The following is an 18,980-nucleotide window of genomic DNA, read 5'->3' as shown; positions in this document are numbered from 1 at the left end:
CTATTTTAAGAGGTATTGGGTTTTTGTTTCTTTGTAAAAATTTATTTAATTGTGCTTAACATGAAATTTACATTCTCAATATTTTAAATGTTCCATTTAGTACTGTTAACAATAGGCACAATGTGTACAGCCCATCTTGAAATTTATCTGCATGATTGAGATTTCATGTCTATTTATTTGCAACTCCTCATTTTCCTCAATTCCCTGTCTTCTGCAATCACTACTCCACTTTATGATTCTATTTTTGAGTATTTTGTATAAATGATGTAAACGGAGAATAGCAGTATTTTTTCTTCTGTGATTGGTTTGTTTTATTTAATATGTTTTTCTCCTGGTCTATCCATGTTATCACACAATGAAGCATATAACTGTTTAAGTCTGAATGATATTTCATTGTTTGCATGTGCAACATCTGTCTTATCCATTCATCCTTTGATAAATACATTTATATGTCTTCCTTTCAGATTATGCAGCAATGAACATAAGTGTACTAATATCTCATTGTGATCCTAATATGCAAATAGTTCTAGATAACATCCAGAAATTAGTTTGTAGGATTCTACAATAAATGCATAAACAAGTAGTCAAATTTTTATGATTTTTTCCCTGGTAATTAGTTGACAACCTCCAGGAATTTCATTAGGGTTTCAAGTGCTTTAGGAATGATCACAAATTGTTTGGTGTCTCCTCAGGGAGAATCTCTACATTAAAAAGAAATTAACAAATTTTGCAAAGAAATGCCATGTTAAGGAATACACAGGAGAATCAAGAGAAGGGTTTCATTATAGATAACAAAGGTAGTTTAATGAGTTGGCATATTCACCAGTCTCTACAGAAATGAGCATATGATCACAATAGCTGTTCCCTCTAATATAAGTGAGCATTTCTTGTGCACTTTCTTCTACTCAAGAATGCCTCAACAGCAATGGACTTTTTTTCTCTTTTTCTTCATATTAATTTTCACCCAACTTTTTCACCCAACTTGAATGGGCCAAATGCACAAAATAAGCACCTTTGAAACATGCATATTGTGTGGGTACCTAGATAATATTGAATTTTATAGAGATATACTTTTACATTTAACAGATGAAAAAAGAGCAGATGAAGCATAAATAAAAGGAGACATATTTTAAAGCAAAAGTGGAAACAGCAAGGATTCAGTCTTTCATTCTTAGGTCTTTCTGAATATGTAGGTCTTCGTGCCTCTAGACTCATTTTGTGATCCTCTCAACATAATTAGCATTTAAAATTATGTATATGTCTGTATGAATGAGATTCATTTCGAATCTGTTGATAAGGAAAAGAGTTTCCTATTCATGTAGAGAAATAGGTTATTGACTTTCAAGAGATTTTTATATATCTAATTTTATAGTCATATAAAATATTTTTCCTTTTGCATTGGAATTTGACTAAATTTTTTTCACAGTGTAATTTAAAACGTACACTTGAGTATGAACATAGGTTATTAAAGTATGCGAAATCAGCTTAGTTCTTTTCTGTTGGACCCCAAAACCAATAGGAGGAAATATTTCTGTATTTTTTTTACATTGTAGCAAAATAGATTGTTACTTATCGTATGCAAATTACTTGGTAGTATCTCATGACTTCACACCAAATCAAAACAAAACCATAAAAGTGAGATTTAAACATTATTATTTCATTTATTGAATGGACATCTTTGGTGGGATAATCTGAAGTACTTTGTTATATTTAATATGAGAAAGGGTTCTGGTCGGAACAGAGTAGGATATCAGGTAGCCTCAACCATATGTGATTTAAGACCAAATTGTATGTAAATATAACTGAGTTTATATGTAAATTTGCAGAATCGTATGATGTTTTTGTTTGCTTGTAGCTCATACACAGACAGCCATTGCTACTATTTTTACTATAGAGTGTCATTCTGTTAATTTTTCTTATGTACGGAAAATTAATTATACATTTTTATAGAAATATTAATAATCTTACCTTAAAAATGTGACTTGTCTGTTACTATCCTTTTTTTTTTAATCTCTGGACTGTTTTAGGTGTTCAGATATAATTTTATTTGGATATTTATCTGAATAATGTGTTGTCATAGTTGAAAAAGTGTACTCATGAAGTTATCGTAAATAAGATTCTAAAAGATGAAGAAGAAGCCTTATATACCACCTCTTCAGTGTATATGTCTCTGTGGTATTACACACCATAGTAAATATTTTATATTATATATAACTTTAAAAATATATTTAAAAAACCTAGAATAGCTAAAGCAATCCTCAGTAGCAAGAGCGAAGCAGGGGGTATTGCAATACCAGATCTTCAACTCTACTACAAAGCAATAGTAACAAAAACGGCATGGTATTGGTACCAAAATAGACAGGTAGATCAATGGTACAGAATAGAGGACATGGACACAAACCCAAATAAATACAATTTTCTCATACTAGACAAAGGTTCCAACAATATGCAATGGAGAAAAGATAGCCTCTTCAACAAATGGTGCTGGGAAAACTGGAAAACTATATGCAATAGAATGAAACTAAACCCCTATCTCTCACCCTACACAAAACTCAACTCAAAATGGATCAAGGACCTCGGAATCAGACCAGAGACCCTGCATCTTATAGAAGAAAAAGTAGGTCCAAATCTTCAACTTGTTGGCTCAGGATCAGATTTCCTTAACAGGACTCCCATAGCACAAGAAATAAAAGCAAGAATAAACAACTGGGATAGATTCAAACTAAAAAGCTTTCTCTCAGCAAAGGAAACTATCAGAAATGTGAAGAGAGAGCCTACAGAGTGGGAGAATATCTTTGCCAACCATACCTCAGATAGAGCGCTAATTTCCAGAATCTATAAAGAACTCAAAAAACTCTACACGAAGAATACAAATAATCCAATCAACAAATGGGCTAAGGAAATGAACAGACACTTCACAGAAGAAGATGTACAAGTAATCACCAGATATATGAAAAAATGTTCAACATCCCTAGTAATAAGAGAAATGCAAATCAAAACTACCCTAAGATTTCATCTCACCCCAATTAGAATGGCGATTATCAAGAATACAAGCAACAATAGGTGTTGGCGAGGATGTGGTGAAAAAGGAACACTCATACATTGCTGGTGGGGTTGCAAATTAGTGCAACCACTCTGGAAAGCAGTGTGGAGATTCCTCAGAAAGCTTGGAATGGAAACACCATTTGACCCAGCTATCCCACTCCTTGGCCTATACCCAAAGGACTTAAAATCAGCATACTACAGAGATACAGCCACATCAATGTTCATTGCTGCTCAATTCACCATAGCCAGATTGTGGAACCAACCTAGATGCCCTTCAGTTGATGAATGGATAAAGAAACTGTGGCATATTTATACAATGGAATATTACTCCGCAATGAAGAATGATAAAATTATGGCATTTGTAGGCAAATGGTCGAAATTGGAGAATATCATGCTAAGTAAGATAAGCCAATCTCAAAAAACTAAAGGACGAATGATCTCGCTGATAAGCGGATGAGGACATATAATGGGGGGTGGGACGGGCTAGCATTAGGTTTAGGGTTAGGTTTAGAGTTAGGCTAAGGAGAGCAGTAAGAATGAAGGAAAGAAGGACTGTGTAGAGGGAAAAGAGGGGTGGGAGGGGTTGGAGGGGTGGGAGGGGTGGGGGGGAGGGGAAAAATATAATAAACATCATTACCCTATGTAAACGTAAAAAAAAAAATAAAAAAAAAAATCTTTTATTTAAAAAAAAAAAAAATATTTAAAAGTTTTTGACCTTTCTTATTTTCTTTGAGATACAGTGTCCTTTATCCTAAGGAAATTTTATGACATATGTACATTGTACATTTTATGACATTGTACAAAACCAGTGCCAATGACCTTTATTTCTCCTGATTGTTCAGATTTCCTCACACTCCTTCAGGTGAATGATAAAGTCTATCAGATTTGTTATGTGCAAGCGAATATATTTCAATTTTAATGAAATTGCCCTCAGGGGAAATGCAATATTTTAAATAAATTTACATCAAGTTAAATTATATTAAAATGCTATAAAATTTTATAAAAAATAGAAGTTAAGTAATCGAGAAGAATAATAAGAGTAATAGAAAATGGAAAAATCAGAATGCATTTTACCTACTTGACCTATTCTCACTGATTCTTCATTTTAGCCTTTAAAAAGAAGTGGACCTACTCTGTAGAAGAATGTACAGAAAAAATATGTAAAGAAAACCTATATCAGGTAGGTTACTATCACCACTTAAAAATAAAAATAAAAGCAAAGGGATATTTGAGAAGTATTTTGAAATAGTATGGACACATTGAACCATTTAATCATGGATCATCCTTCCAAATACACTGCAAGATCATTTTTGTTCTGTATGTGAGGATCAATTTTAATACAGTAACCTCTGTATACACTGAGTTAATATAGTATGAACTGTATCTACATGCATACAACTCCTGGTTTGTTTCTTCATGTCAATACAAATGCAGTGTGATCTACTACTGACTTTTTATTCATGCATCTGGCCAATAACTATCAAGGGAGTTACAACTTGCTCATTTACCTCCTTAAAGTATTAGGATCTATAAGACTAAGTTTTGAATTGGGAGGTCAATTGCAATTTTTCGGAATTTGTCATTTTAAAAAAAGCACATAATTAGAATATATATTAAGTAATATTGAAAGTACTTATTAAATATCACCATATAAATGTAATGATACAAATGAAAAACAGAAAACTTAACAGTGTAATAATCATCAATTTACTTAATAGCAAACATTTTAATAATGTTTAAACTTAATTCACTTTTGTGTTATAATTTATACCAATTTATCTGAATCTGTACGTCTATCTTTTTATTTTCTAGGTATTCCATCTGTTACTTTTTCTCAATTTGCAACACGCTTATTGACATGGATAGCACTTTGGGCTAGATATTGGATATGGTACATTGAACAGTTTAAATAACCACTAACCATTAGAGGTCAGTAGCAGTTCATGTCCCAGTTGGGTTGATGGAAATATGCAGCAATTAAAAATGCTCTTTTTTGAGTAAATTCACCCTATATGAGAACCACTGCTGCACCTCTGCCTCTATCTCTATTTATATATTTATTTGTGTCAATATTGATTCATTTTCAACTATTCTAAATTAGAAATATTGGATATATCTTATATACCCTAGATTTGCATAATTAGTCTTCATAGGATGACAGTCAAAACATAATAACCTTCCTACTGTGTCTATCAAATACAGGCTTTCTAATACCACTGAGTGGAGAAACACAGTCTGACAGTGGTGCATGAGTTCATTCTGATGGGTATCACATCACGCCCTGAACTGCAGGCTCCACTGTTTGGGCTGTTCCTCATCATCTACCTAGTCGCAGTGCTGGACAACCTGGGCATGATCATCCTCACCAAGGTGGACCACAGCCTGCAAACACCATGTACTTTTTTCTCAGATGCCTGGCTATTACAGATCTTGGTTATTCTTTAGCTGTGAGTTCCAAGATGTTAGTAAATTTTGTGGTGTTTCAAAACGCAATCTCATAATATTTATGTGCTACACAACTAGCATTCTTCATTTTGTTCATTGGTAGTGAACTTTTTATTCTGTCTTCGATGGCTTATGATCACTATGTGGCCATCTGTAAACCTCTCCTCTACACAGTCATTATTTCACAGAGGGTATGTTATATGCTGGAAGTTGTCCCCTTTCTCTACAGTACGTTCGTGTCTCTTCTGGTCACCATAAAGATTTTTACTTTATCTTTCTGTGGTTACAATGTAATCAGTCATTTCTATTGTGATGGTCTTCCTTTATTATCTTTGCTCTGCTCAAATACACATGAAATTGAAGTGATATTTATGGTTTTAACATACAGTAATTTGATTTTCTCTTTTCTGGTCATCATTGTGTCCTACCTGATCATCCTCAAACTCATTCTCAGGATGAAGTCAGCTAAAGGCAGGTGCAAGGCTTTCTCCACCTGCAGATCCCACCTGATGGTGGTCATGGTGTTCTATGGGACTTTGTTCTTCATGTATGTGCAGCCCAAGTCCAGCCACTCATTCGACACTGATAAAATGACTTCCATATTTTACACTCTGGTTATCCCCATGTTGAACCCCTTGATCTATAGCTTAAGGAACAAAGATGTAAAACATGCTCTAAAACAAATATGGAAAAAGATACATCACATTCAAAAATATTTCCATAAAATATAAATCCTAAGAATATGGTTGGGGTACAAACCTTCCTTGTGTTCTCCTGGCATGTATGATAAGCACAAAGGGACTTAACATATATATAAGAATTTGCCTTCTCAATTCCCACCAAATTTCTGAAAGCCAAAACATACTCATGAAAAAAAAACAGTATAGTCTTTGTTTTCCATGAGGTGGAAGGATGAATTGTAGACGTAATAACTGAGTAATTGTCTAGTAAAGAAATCAGGTTTAGCATCTGTAGACCATAAGATCAGGAAGCAGATTTGTATTCTGCATGAGCATGAGGAAGACCAGTATATTTAGAAGAAAATATGTATGGAAGAGGACTTGAAATATTTCTTGTTGCAATCCAAGTATTATCGTAAACTCTCCCAAGTCCATGCACATGTTTTTGTATTGTGTGTGTGTGTGTTTGTGTGTGTTTGTGTAAGCATAATCTTTAATTTTAAACTTCATCTACTTCTGAGTGTTGTATTGAGCTTCATTATGATATTAGGAGTCTTAGTAGTGTTCTTTGAAGGAACAGTCATTCAAATGTGCCCAGATGTCCTTATTCCAAATGGGGATCTTAGTCTTAGACTCCTTTTTCTTTCTTTTTTCTTTCCTTATCCAGGCCTTTCATGTATGAATTCCAAAGAATCTATTAAAATTTTGACTGTATAATAACACTTAACTTGAACACTCCATCCAATAATGTCTAATTCAGTGTAGTGTGTATATGAATGAATGTACCAGTTAAGATAAATTTCCTAAGTTTTGTCAAAGAAGTTTCAAAGTTTTTGCTCGTTTTTCTTTTCTTCTCTTCCTTACTGGCATGATCTTGATTTCTTACTACCTTTTTTTATCTAATGGAGAGTTATTTTCCTTACCTCTCTAAACAAAGGTAAAAGTATTTTTTTTAGATGTCATGGTCTGTTTATGATTTTATTCTTCCTTCTCTATGGTGAAGTACTTTTATGATCTTCTTTCTAGGGGCCCATGTTCTTCAAAGTAGGCAAGTGAGCATGCTATCTTTTGGTTAAGATGCATTCTTTGACTTCATTGATTGTTTAACCCATCTTAGAGGAAGCAAACTGGCATAACCCCACAATCTGGGCATTCCTGTATCTCTGGTGAGATGCAGAATCATGGGCACTGGGTCCTAAGCTTTTCATGTCTTCTGCATGTATTTCATCCACACCCTCTCTATAATCCTCCATGTCTTCAACATTTTTATTATTTAGCATTCATGACATTATTTATATAATGAAAGAATTGTTTTTTTAGTAGAGGTTCATGCAATAAAATTATGCGTATATATTTGATCAGAGATGAATAAAAATAATTCATTGGAATGATAAAAGCACGTGTTAATTGTCTATGGCTGATAAATTTTATTGTTTATTAATCATGACAAAATTATATATACCTAATGGCTAGCCATTGACTTGTGAATTTAAATTCATTAGTATTTAAGAAAAGAGCATAAATTTATAGAAAGGGTTGTTAGAGGTAAAGTGAAATGTTCATGTTGGCTTTTGTTGGTATAGGATTATAGAAATGTGTAATTTAATCTCTATTTAAATTATTTCATATGATTCACCAAACTAACTTCAGTGAAATAGTACCACTTTTATAATAGAGAAAGATATGTTTTTTAATTTCTGAATTTGAAAAATATGAATAGAGATATTTTCTCATGCTCTCTCTCTTCTTCTTCTCCTCACATTCATGCTTTCTCTCTCCTCTCCTCACTTTCTTTCTCTCTCCTCCTCTTCGCTTTCATGCTGTCTCCTCCATTTCACTCTCCTGTGTGTGCACCCTTTCTCTTTTCCTCTCAATTTCTCTCTTACCCTGCAGGGAGACACTTTGTGTGCTTAATAAACTCCCTTATATGAAAAAAAATGAATATAATTATCCAAAATATCACTTTCAACATGTCTTGGTTGTACATTAATAGTCCTTGAAATGATGAAAACCCAAAAAAGAAATGTGCTAATATTTAATATTCATTAGCATATTTCATTCATTTTCAGTTTATTCATTTCATTTTTTCATTATACTTTTTACCATGGAGTACAGTTTTAAAATATGTACCTGGCATATGATTATTTTATTGGCTTCAATAGATTCAATAGACTTTCATATTTTATATAATGGTAATTCATAAAAGTCAGCAAAATTTAGAATAAGAAAAATATAAGACTATTTAGGGACACTGAAAATGTCTATAAAAATATCAACCTGTGTTTTAGGTGAATATCCTAAACAGTGGTGTATTATAATTTTTCATTTACAAAGACACTAAGAGATATTAGAAAAAAATTCATAAGTAATGGAATCTCAAATGAACGTTTGTATTAAAAATACTAGTTCACCCCTACCTATAAATCTAGTCCTGGTGGCTTGACAGAATGGTACCAAGTGTTCAGGTAAAATCCAGTAATAAATCTCTGGAAACCCTTTTGGAAAGATGAAGAGAAGGTGAATTTTACAACATTTTGTGGAGCACTCCTCAGATATCAAAGGCAAATAAAGGCATCACATCTATAAAAATTCTAAACAGTATACTAGCTGGTGACCCTAGCAATATGTAATACAATAAGTTAGATTTAAGCAAAGACTTTAGTTTTGTTTTAACGTTCAGTATTTGAATTTCACGTGCCATGTGACGAAACTGAAAAAGAAAGCATTCATATGAAACCTCTATGTATTTAAAATGCTTAAGTTCCTGTATGCATTAATAGGAATAACTATGACCACATTAATATTAGAACCAAAGTTTCTGAGATTGGAGGTGTTCTTCTGTTCTCTTTCATTTTTGTTTACAATTTACATTTTTGTTTACAATAATTTTATTCTTCCCATTGTGTGTTCCTATGAGAATGCCTTGCTTTGTTGTGTGTTTGTTTGTTTTGGAAGGCAACTTTCACACATTACTTCTTCACATAAGTCATGGACACATACACATTATCCATGCATTTACTAGACTCACAGATAAAAATCACCCCTGTGTGTGTATGTGTTTGTGTTTTTGTGTCTACAGATGTATATGAAAAAGATCATGGAAAAGATCATTAAACACAACTGAAAATCACAAAGATTGATGTATGAAATTTTAAAGTGTGCACAAAGAAAATAACAGCAAATATAATAACAGAAACTAGCAACCAATTAGTAAAACTAGATATATAGGTGGAATTATTATGAACCAATTCAAAAGCCATAGAAAATGAACAAAATGTATACTCAGAGAATTTACAAAGTCAGAAATATCTTGTGGCATATATATTAGTATTGTGAAAAATAAATACAAATTCATATACAAACCACTTAGGAACTTGTGAAGTTGACCAAAGTTCAAAACTGCAGTGCTACTAAGTACTGGTGAGGGAGTGAAGGAAACATTCTCATTCTACTAGTGTATAAAATTTATACATCTTTGGGAAACAATTTTCAAATTTCTTGTAATACCTGCAAATTCGGAAACATTTTTTATATAAGTCAATTAGCATGAATAGGTCATAAATCACATCTGAGTGAAAAATATTTTCACGATAAAACCTACAACAATTTCAACATTAATTCAAATACTTGCAAAACTATACTATAGATTGTAATGAGGGCATGAAGATATGTCACCAATTACAATATCCATATGAATGACAAATTGTAGGTAGGGCTTACCTCTAGTAAAATAGATAACTTGTTAGGGTCAGTGCCAGGATTAAAGGAAGACAAATGAGTGCATGAAGTTTCTGTTGTATGAAATACACATTTTAATGATTGAAACAAACCAGACTTCCTGATGTGAATAAAGTCAATTTTATCCCAGTGTGTTGCAGAGAAGATCCATTTGCAGAGCCTCTGTCGTGCAACTTCAGAGTTCCCTGCACAGGATTCCTGTGTTCTTGCTTGTGAAGAATCTGGGCAAGACAGGAGTCTCAGTAAAAGAATAACAAAGTTTATTAAAAGGGATAGGAAAAAGGGATACTCTCATGGAGACCGTGGGTTCTTTCTGAGAAGAAAAGGAACATGTGTCCTGCCCTCCAGTTTTATTGGGAGCTCCAGGGATATTTCCCAAGAGTCCCACCCAGGTCTATTTCTTGATATTTGACTGACAGCAAAGATTGTAGAAAAATGAAAAATGATTCTGCAATGTTATTTAGTCATCCCTCTGCTGAGTACATATCCAAAGGAAAAAGGAATCATCATGGTGAAGAGACATCTACACTCCAGTGTTCTTTCCATCACTGTTCACAATAGCTTAAGCTCAACCTAAGTGCTCACCAACTGATGCAGGTATAGAGAAAATTGGTGCACAGAGACAATGATGTATTATCTACCTCCCGAATGGAATCGAATCCTGTCACTTGGGATGACATGGATGGAACAGGAGATAAATTGTGCTATTGTATGTAACCAGATACAAAATGGCAAGTAAGTCATTTTCTCACTTAAATGTGGCCCACAAACAAGTTAACCTCAAAAAGTTGAGAGAAGAATGCTGTTTAGCAAAGGGCAGGATAGTAGGGTGAGGGAAGGATGAGGACCTGTTGCTTGATGTGTCAATACAGAGAAGACAGGTATAATAGATTCTGTAGTGATATTGCATAGTGGGTAATTGTCAAAAGCAATAATAAATCAAAATATAAATATTTTGTATGTTTCACTTAAAAGAAATAGGTGAGGAGATAAATATTTTTACCTGATTTCAGCATTACATAATGAATACATAAAATATTAAATGGTAGCCCATAAATATGTATAATTTGATTTTTATGTATCAAAATAATTTGATTTGTATGTATCAGATCAGTAAGAATTTATTAACGTAACCAAAAGAAGTTCTTAAAATAAGGTGCTACCATGAAAAATAAATCTTGAGCAACTGAACTCAATTGGCTACTAGAAACAAAGCCACACATGTTATGTCCACTGATCCTCAACAATGGTGTGAAGACTACGGGATGAGGAAAGGATGGTATCATAAACAAATGGTTTTGGTATAAATAAATATACACATGCAAAGAATGTAATCAGACTCTCAAACTACACCATGTTGGTATATCAACTTAATATGAATTGAAGATTTAAACAAAAGTCCTAAAGGAATAATTCATAAAGAAAAAAGGTTGCAGGGTTATGGGGTTGACCATGAGATTTTGGTGACCACACCAAATCCAAGCAGCAAAATCAAAATTAGATAAATGATACTATATGCAACTATAAAGCTTCTGCCAGGGAAAGAAGCCATCAGCAGGCGAAAAGGAAAGTGACAAAAAGCGATGAAATATTTGCAAACCACAATCTAATATGAAATGAGTATGAACAACACAAGGATTTCCTAAAGCCCAAATAACAAGATCTTATTTCTAAATAATCACAGGAATTGAGAATGCTTTAGGCAAAGAAGAAAATGGCAAAAAGATGTGTGCAAAAGATGTTCAACATCACTCATAATTAGGGAAATGTAAATCCGAAACATTTAAATCACAGGACAGAGAACACCATTCACTCAATAAATGGCATCAGGTCAGGCCTCAGCCAGAATGATTTATTTTTTTTTGTTATGAAGCAAATAATTTGACTGCCCTGTGGAAACAGAAGATAATTTGAGCATATTCCCTTTGGGACATCTGCTGTGGGCTTCGTTAACAGTTCCTTTGGTGGATATAAACTGTTTAATTTTGCCACATTCACGTTGCATCCCAACGTATATTTGCTGATCCTTCAGTAAGAGGAAATTTCAGAAATTTTGAAGGGTGTTTTGGGCACTTGAACCTAGGATTTCAAGAGCAAGTCTATTATTTGGTACTAGACATTTTAGTAATAGCAGTAGTACTAAACACTTTAGTTCTTGCCTATTGCATGTGTGGATCACTTATACTCGTTAATATCTGATTTAGTAAGTATTCTGCCTAGAAATTTAAACTCAAACTTCAAGGAAAAGAAGAAAAATAGAAAATATTGAATTTACATTTACTGCACCAATGAGTGTGCTTCTTAATGCATGTGTGCTTTCCTGCTGATGATGATTGAAGATCGTTCAAGGTAAGGACAATCAAGACTCTGGACACAGGGTAAGAAGGCACTTGATATTAACTTCAAATTCTTTGGCATCTTCTATTTTGACAAATTGGGTAGGGCTCAAATTTTGTAATAATCCTTGCATGTAATCCAGTAGTCTCTACAGATTGCTACTTATTTCATACCATTTGCTAATTTAAAAAAACTGATTTAAAAAATCCTAAAACATCAAACTGAGACTTGCTTTAATTTCCTGGGTCAATGGCACAATGAAGTCAATAATATAAAGGAGGCAAGAAAACAGTGTCCATAAATGCATCCACTCTGGAGGGAAATCTGGCACTAAATCTGCTCTCTAGCAATTATTATGTGGGAAATTCACAAAAGGTGAAATAGCAGAAAATACAAAGTAACATTTCTGCACCAACAGCTCAATAAGTGGGTTTTGTCATTTCCCTCCTCTTTTGCAGATTCAATGTTTGCTCATGAATCCCAAACTAATCCATGCTATCTACCTTCAACTGGGATTAGATTTGTAGAAGTAGATCAAGATTAAATTTATAACTTTCTCTTATATTATCTTCAAGAATCATAGCTATTTTCTCTCTCTAACTGATTGCATGAATATATACTAATATTGATTCACTTTAAATAGTGTTCCTTTTTAATTTAGGATAAATGTCTGTCTAGGAAGAATTTTGTTGAAATATAATTTATCACAGCAAAAGTAAGCCCCTTGTAATGTAGAAAAATGAATTATGGCAATTTTCAAGTGTTTTTTTAAAAATCACTCAATTCAAAAAGCTTTTTATTCTCTAAAGAATAATACAGGAGCCAGGTGCGGTGGGGCACACTTGTAATCTCAGTTACTCAGGAGACTGAAGCAGGAGGATCTCAACTTCAAAATGAGCCTCAAGAGATTAGTGAGGCCATAGCAATTTTTTAAAAAATTCTGTCTCCAAATAAAAAGATGAAAAGGACTGGGGATGTGACTCAGTTGTTAAGCAACACAGTGTTCAATCCCTGCTACAAAAAAAAGAAAGGAAAAAAAAAAAGGAATTCAGGAACATAAAGCATTAGCATGGAAAAAGTATAAAAATCCTAAGTGTGATTTAATGCATTTAACCAGAGAGAATAATCTTTAAAGGCAACCTAATGCAGCACTTCCTCTAAAGTTACTCATCCCTGCAATCCTGAAAAAAATATTGGTGCTCTGATACTTATAGATGAGTATTTTATATGAAATCATTTTATTCAATAGTTGAAAGATGTAGAATTCTGATTCTGTTCCAATGCTTTGCCCCGATATAATATCTCCAGTAAGTAGATATCAAATACATGTTTTTTTGCTCCTCAGATTTGCCCTAATGTGCTTTAATAAAAAAAAAAAAAAAGAAAAGAAAAAGAAAAAGTAAAAGTCTAACGGAACTCAGTAGTACATTAACCTGTTGACAGGATTACTTTTAAAAAAATGACATGATATCTGTCCTGTGAGAACACCGATAACTTTCCCATGATTCTGCAGTGATCAGCATGAAAAATCCATTGAAACTGTCTTCTGATCTGCTGTATAGAATTTATACAATATATGTGCAAAGCCTTCCTTATTTAGCAGAGACAAACTAGGTTGAGCCAAGGGATGCAGAGGCCTGGCTTCTAGGAACTGCCAGGAAGTATGTGGCACAGTGTGGGAGTGGTTCTCTGTCTCCTTCTGGAATTTTCCCCATAAGAGGATGGCTCCCCTAATTCCACCCTATCCTGTCCATCACAGAAGAAGCTCTTCCCAGTTCTGGCCCCCTTTACCTGTATGTTATAAATATAAGAGAGCTGGGCGACTCGGTTGTGGTAAAGAGGCTAGAGTTGGTATGGCCAGACCCATCACATCCCCTCTCATAAAAAGAGTATGGGCTCTTGTGTGTTTATTGACTAGATAAATATTGGGGTTAATAGAAAAACTGCCAACAGCCTCCTCCAGCAGTCAACCCTTTCCTCCTCCAGGTGGGATATGGTAGAGAGGACCCAGAAAAATCTCAACAACATACATTTGTACATTATAGGGCATGGATCCTGTTCCTTACAGTCATGGTGCTGTTCATTCTTTCCTAGTAATCTCAGTTGTGATTTTATGGTCATCTTCAAGTGTGTTCCATGGGATTTCAACATGAAGAATGTCACTGAAGTAACTGTATTTGTGCTGAAGGGCTTCACTGACAATCCTGAACTGCAGATCTTCTTCTTCCTCCTGTTTCTAGCACTTTACCTGTTTACTCTCATGGGAAATTTAGGACTGATTGTCTTAGTCATTGCGGATTCCCGGCTGCACAACCCAATGTACTATTTTCTGGGTGTATTGTCTTCAATAGACACCTGCTATTCCTCTGCTATCACTCCAAATATGTTGGTGGACTTTTTGTCAAGGGAGAAAGCCATTTCATTTGGTGCATGTGCAGCCCAGATGTTCCTTGCTGTAACCTGTGGAACCACAGAGTGCTTTCTCTTGGCAGCCATGGCTTATGATCGCTATGTGGCCATCTACAACCCACTTCTCTATTCAGTGAGCATGTCACCCAGGGTCTATATGCCACTCATGGTGGCTTCCTGTGTTGGTGGGATTCTGCATGCTATAACACACACGACTGCCACTTTCAGCCTGTCCTTCTGTGGATCCAATGTAATCAAACACGTCTTCTGTGACATCCCTCCTCTCCTTGCTATTTCTTGTTCTGACACCCGCCCCAACCAGCTTCTGCTCTTCTACTTTGCTGGCTCTATTCAGATTTGCACTATCCTAATCATCCTGATCTCCTATGGTTTCATTCTGTTGGCAATTCTGAGAATCCGCTCTGCTGAAGGGAAGAGGAAAGTCTTTTCTACCTGTGGCTCTCACCTAACTGCAGTGTCCATTTTTTATGGCACTGCTGTATTCGTGTATGTGAGACCAGCATCCAATTATGCTTTGGAGCATGACATGGTAGTGTCTATATTTTACACCACTTTTATTTCCATGCTGAATCCTCTCATCTACAGTTTGAGGAACAAAGATATAAAAGCAGCAATGCAGAAAGTGTTTGGGAATTATCAGCCTATCAATAAAGGCTGTTTTTCACAGTAGGCTTTCACTGAATAAATTAAGAGAGATACATTTGACAGGATCATAAGGGTTCCTCAAAATTTCCTGGTATTGATAGTTCTCTGATTTGTGGCCATTTGGTATACCAGTCATGGTCATTCTTTCTTGTGTTGTTGTAAATGTGGAATCATCCATTTGCTTTTTGCTATGATCATACTTAAACATGTATACACATATGTATGTACATCATGTACTAAGTGAAATATACAAAACTCCAATACGCACTTGTATTTATTGATGTAATTTTTAAGATTCTGTATATTTTTTCTGCCTAAATCATAATGTATGGACTATATTCCTTGTAGTTGTGAATAATTACATTATGTCAACCAACTTGATCAAGTACTATATTAAACCATGGGAAAAAAGTCACCATTTCCATGAGCCCAGGATGTTTTCCGTAGAATCATAGGTACTTGGATGCGGTTCAAAGCAATCTGCTCTATTCTTATCTCTATGCAATACCCATAATTCAATCTATGGTTTAAACACCAAAGATAACATGCTCATATTCCAGAATCACTTCCATGCCATGACTGGTGAAGGGGGATTTCTTCTTCTTTTTGTACCTTCCCTAGCATAGGCATAAAATCATTCTTTAGTTTCTCACAAACTATTGATGTAGACTTTAGCAATGTTCAAGATTAAACTTAAACAAGAATAACAAAAGGAAAGCACAATTTGGAGAGTAATGTACGACTGGATAACAGATTTTGTTCTTGCCAGAACTGAGCACACAGGGTCATGATGAGATCCCCTACAGACCTGGCCCCTGTTCAGCTTTTTCTTGATTCGGCATTCTGAGAAGCTCTTGCAAATGGTGTGCCACCTTTTTGCCCAGCTACAAGAATGAATACTCTAGAATGGCTACTGTGCTCATCTTTAACCCTGCTCCCAACAAACCAAAACTTCACTGTACAGGTGTGTCTTTATTACATTTGTTATAGTGATATTTTTTCCTTTCTTCCTTCATTTTTCTTTATTGTATTATTTTGTAACACCATTTCCTCTCTGAAGGGTTCTTTTTTTCATTAATTGCTGTAGGACAAGGAGTTTATTACATAGAATACAACCAAAAGATATTTTTCTAGAATGGGATTAATAAATTCAAATAAGCCTGTAACAGACAATGCAGAATATCCTACTTATTATACCTAAGTAAGAGTATCTCAATTATAATAATTCCCCAGATGAAGATGAATATTTTATGTAAATTTATATCAAGTTAATTTACATTAAAATCTTCCTTAAACACCAAAAAACAAAACAAGAAAAACAAAACAACTGGAAATTGCCCAATGTTTTTGTCTGGATATGTGAGGGGAAGATAGAGATTGGGGTAAATTGCCTGTTTTCATTCTGCTTGATGTGATCCCTGTTATTCATCATTTTAGCCATGACATGGAAATGAAGACCCTGTGCATAATTACCATAGATGTAATTGGATTAAATATTCCAATTAAAAGATGTAGAGTGTTTGAATACTTTTAAAAAACCAAGAAACTACTATATGTTTCTTTCAAGAGGTTGACTTTACATCTAAGTAAATGCTGGGGTTGATTTTGAAAAATAAAGTAAGATATCCCATGCAGATGGAATCCACAGGAGAAAAGAGGTAACCATATTTACATCAGATAAAATGTACTTAAAATAAGAAGTCACAAAACTACAAAAGGATAATTATAAAATGATATAGGAGTCAATTAAGCTAGAGGTAATAAAAATTCTAAATATTTATGTATCCAAAATCAGAGCTCCCAAATATACAAATATTAAAGGAAGATTACAGTTTCTCTCTTTTTCTTTAGAGATAATAATAATACTGTAATAAAATAATGCTAAGGGAATTTAATACTCCTTTTCCAGCTTTGGATATATTGAGCAGAGTGAAAATCAGTGAAGAAACAAGAGTTAAATTGCTTCTCAGACCAAGCAGACCTAATAGACATTCACAGAAAATTCCATCACACTCTGAGTCTACACCTCCATCTCATCAGCACATAACATGTTCTGCAGAATTCTTCACATGACCAATTAAAGACAACTATGAAAAATGTTTTAGTTGAAATCGTATTATCTTTTTCAATCTAAATATAAGAAAACTAGAAATCATTGGATGGAGATATGTTGGACACTGTAAAATTACATGAAAATGAAATAGTCTACCTTGGATAAACTAATGGATCATGGTAAAACTCAAGAAGAAAGTTTAAATGATTCATGGAATAAATTTAGAGACAGATGTAACATACAATAAACAAACGGTGGGATTTGGAAAATGAATATCAAAAGGTGATTATATATCAAGCAATGCCTACATAAAAAAAAAAAATAGAACTCAAACACTCTACCAGTACCACTCATGAAACAAGAATAAGAAGGAAAACAAAACAAACCCAAGCAAACAAAGATTTTCAAAGGAAAAAATGATAAAGAATAGACTTTAAATAAGTGAAACTGAGACTAACACAAATGCAAACAATCAATAAAATGAGGAACTGTTTCTTCAAAAAAGATCAGAAAAATTGATGCACCCATATTTAGACTAGCAAAAGGGAAAAAAGACTTGATTAAATAAAAAATGTATGAATAGGGAGCAGAGATAGAGCACAGTCATTTGAACATTTTCCTAGCATGCACAAGGTCCTGGGTTCAAACCCAATACAGAAGAAAAAATAGTGGGAGTTAATTTCATATGACACCTCAGAAATGCAAAAGGTAATCAGAGATTTTTATGAGCAGCACTATGTCAGCAGGGTTGATAATTTAGAAGAAATGGACAAAATCCTGGATGTGCATACCTGACCAAGAAGCAACAGAACCAACCAATCAAGAAGAAATATAAAACCTGAGTAAACCTGTAAGAAGCAACAAGTTTGAATAAGTAATAAAAATCTCTCATGAATGAAAAGCTCAGGAAAAAAAATTTCCCTCTGGGTTCTAAAGAGGTAAAAGATAACTAACACAAACTCTTCTTAATTTGTTCCAAGAAATAAAAATGGGAGTAATTCTTTCTAACACATTCAATGAGGCCAGCAATACCCCAACACCAAAACCATACAAGACATGCCATAAAAAGTATTGGCTAATATCCTTGATAAAAAATGAGACAATAATCCTTAAAAAAATTCCAGCAAATCAGATGCAACAACATGTTGAAAAGTGTTTTCAGTATTATCATGTGACATCAATACCAGGGATTCAGATATGTGTCAATATACAAAACTATAAATGTGATACACATTATCACCAGAACGAAAATCAAAACCATATGTCTGATTATCTCCACATGTGCAGAAAATGTGTTTCTTAAAACAAGAACACTGAACATGTAGAAATGGAAGGGAAGACACCTCAGGATCATGGAGACCATATGTAACTAGCCAGTTACTGACATTATACTAAAAGGAGAAAAACTGAAGTCTTCCTCTCCATGATCCGGAACAAGGGTGTCCACTTTTTCCATTTTTATTCACTAGTCAGAGCAACCAGGTAAGAAAAAAGGAAAAGGTCACCTGAATTGGAAAAGAAGGAGTGAATCTGTCACTGTTTGTAGACAACATGATCATATACATAGAAAATCTAAAAGATTGCAGCAAAGTACTCTTAAAATTAAT

The 18,980-nt window shown here is 34.0% G+C and overlaps 2 protein-coding genes across 2 annotated transcripts; both read left to right on the top strand.

Annotated features, from left to right (window-relative positions):
* Positions 1-5,615: 5,615 nt before the first annotated feature.
* On the top strand, positions 5,616-9,294 carry LOC124959121 (olfactory receptor 8K3-like). Its single transcript, XM_047517757.1, has 2 exons — positions 5,616-6,152; positions 9,250-9,294. The coding sequence occupies exons 1-2, from the start codon at positions 5,616-5,618 to the stop codon at positions 9,292-9,294; spliced, it is 582 nt and encodes a 193-aa protein (XP_047373713.1).
* Positions 9,295-14,394: 5,100 nt separating this feature from the next.
* Positions 14,395-18,085, top strand: LOC124960154 (olfactory receptor 1086-like). The gene is made up of 2 exons (XM_047518725.1): positions 14,395-15,299; positions 18,082-18,085. The coding sequence occupies exons 1-2, from the start codon at positions 14,395-14,397 to the stop codon at positions 18,083-18,085; spliced, it is 909 nt and encodes a 302-aa protein (XP_047374681.1).
* The last annotated feature ends 895 nt before the right edge of the window (positions 18,086-18,980 follow it).

Source organism: Sciurus carolinensis, chromosome 11 (assembly GCF_902686445.1).
Source record: "Sciurus carolinensis chromosome 11, mSciCar1.2, whole genome shotgun sequence".
NCBI classification, from domain to species: domain Eukaryota; kingdom Metazoa; phylum Chordata; class Mammalia; order Rodentia; family Sciuridae; genus Sciurus; species Sciurus carolinensis.
Note: the sequence above shows the minus strand (reverse complement) of the source record. Positions and strands in the feature narration are given on the sequence as shown.

What these genes read in the sequence shown, in the direction of transcription:
- LOC124959121 (XM_047517757.1), top strand. Translation starts at nt 5,616, where the DNA reads ATGGCTTATGATCACTATGTGGCCATCTGTAAACCTCTCCTCTACACA. An exon ending in ATAGCTTAAGGAACAAAGAT is followed by an intron (nt 6,153 to 9,249) that starts GTAAAACATGCT and finishes TTGTGTCTACAG; the next exon opens with ATGTATATGAAAAAGATCAT.
- LOC124960154 (XM_047518725.1), top strand. Translation starts at nt 14,395, where the DNA reads ATGAAGAATGTCACTGAAGTAACTGTATTTGTGCTGAAGGGCTTCACT.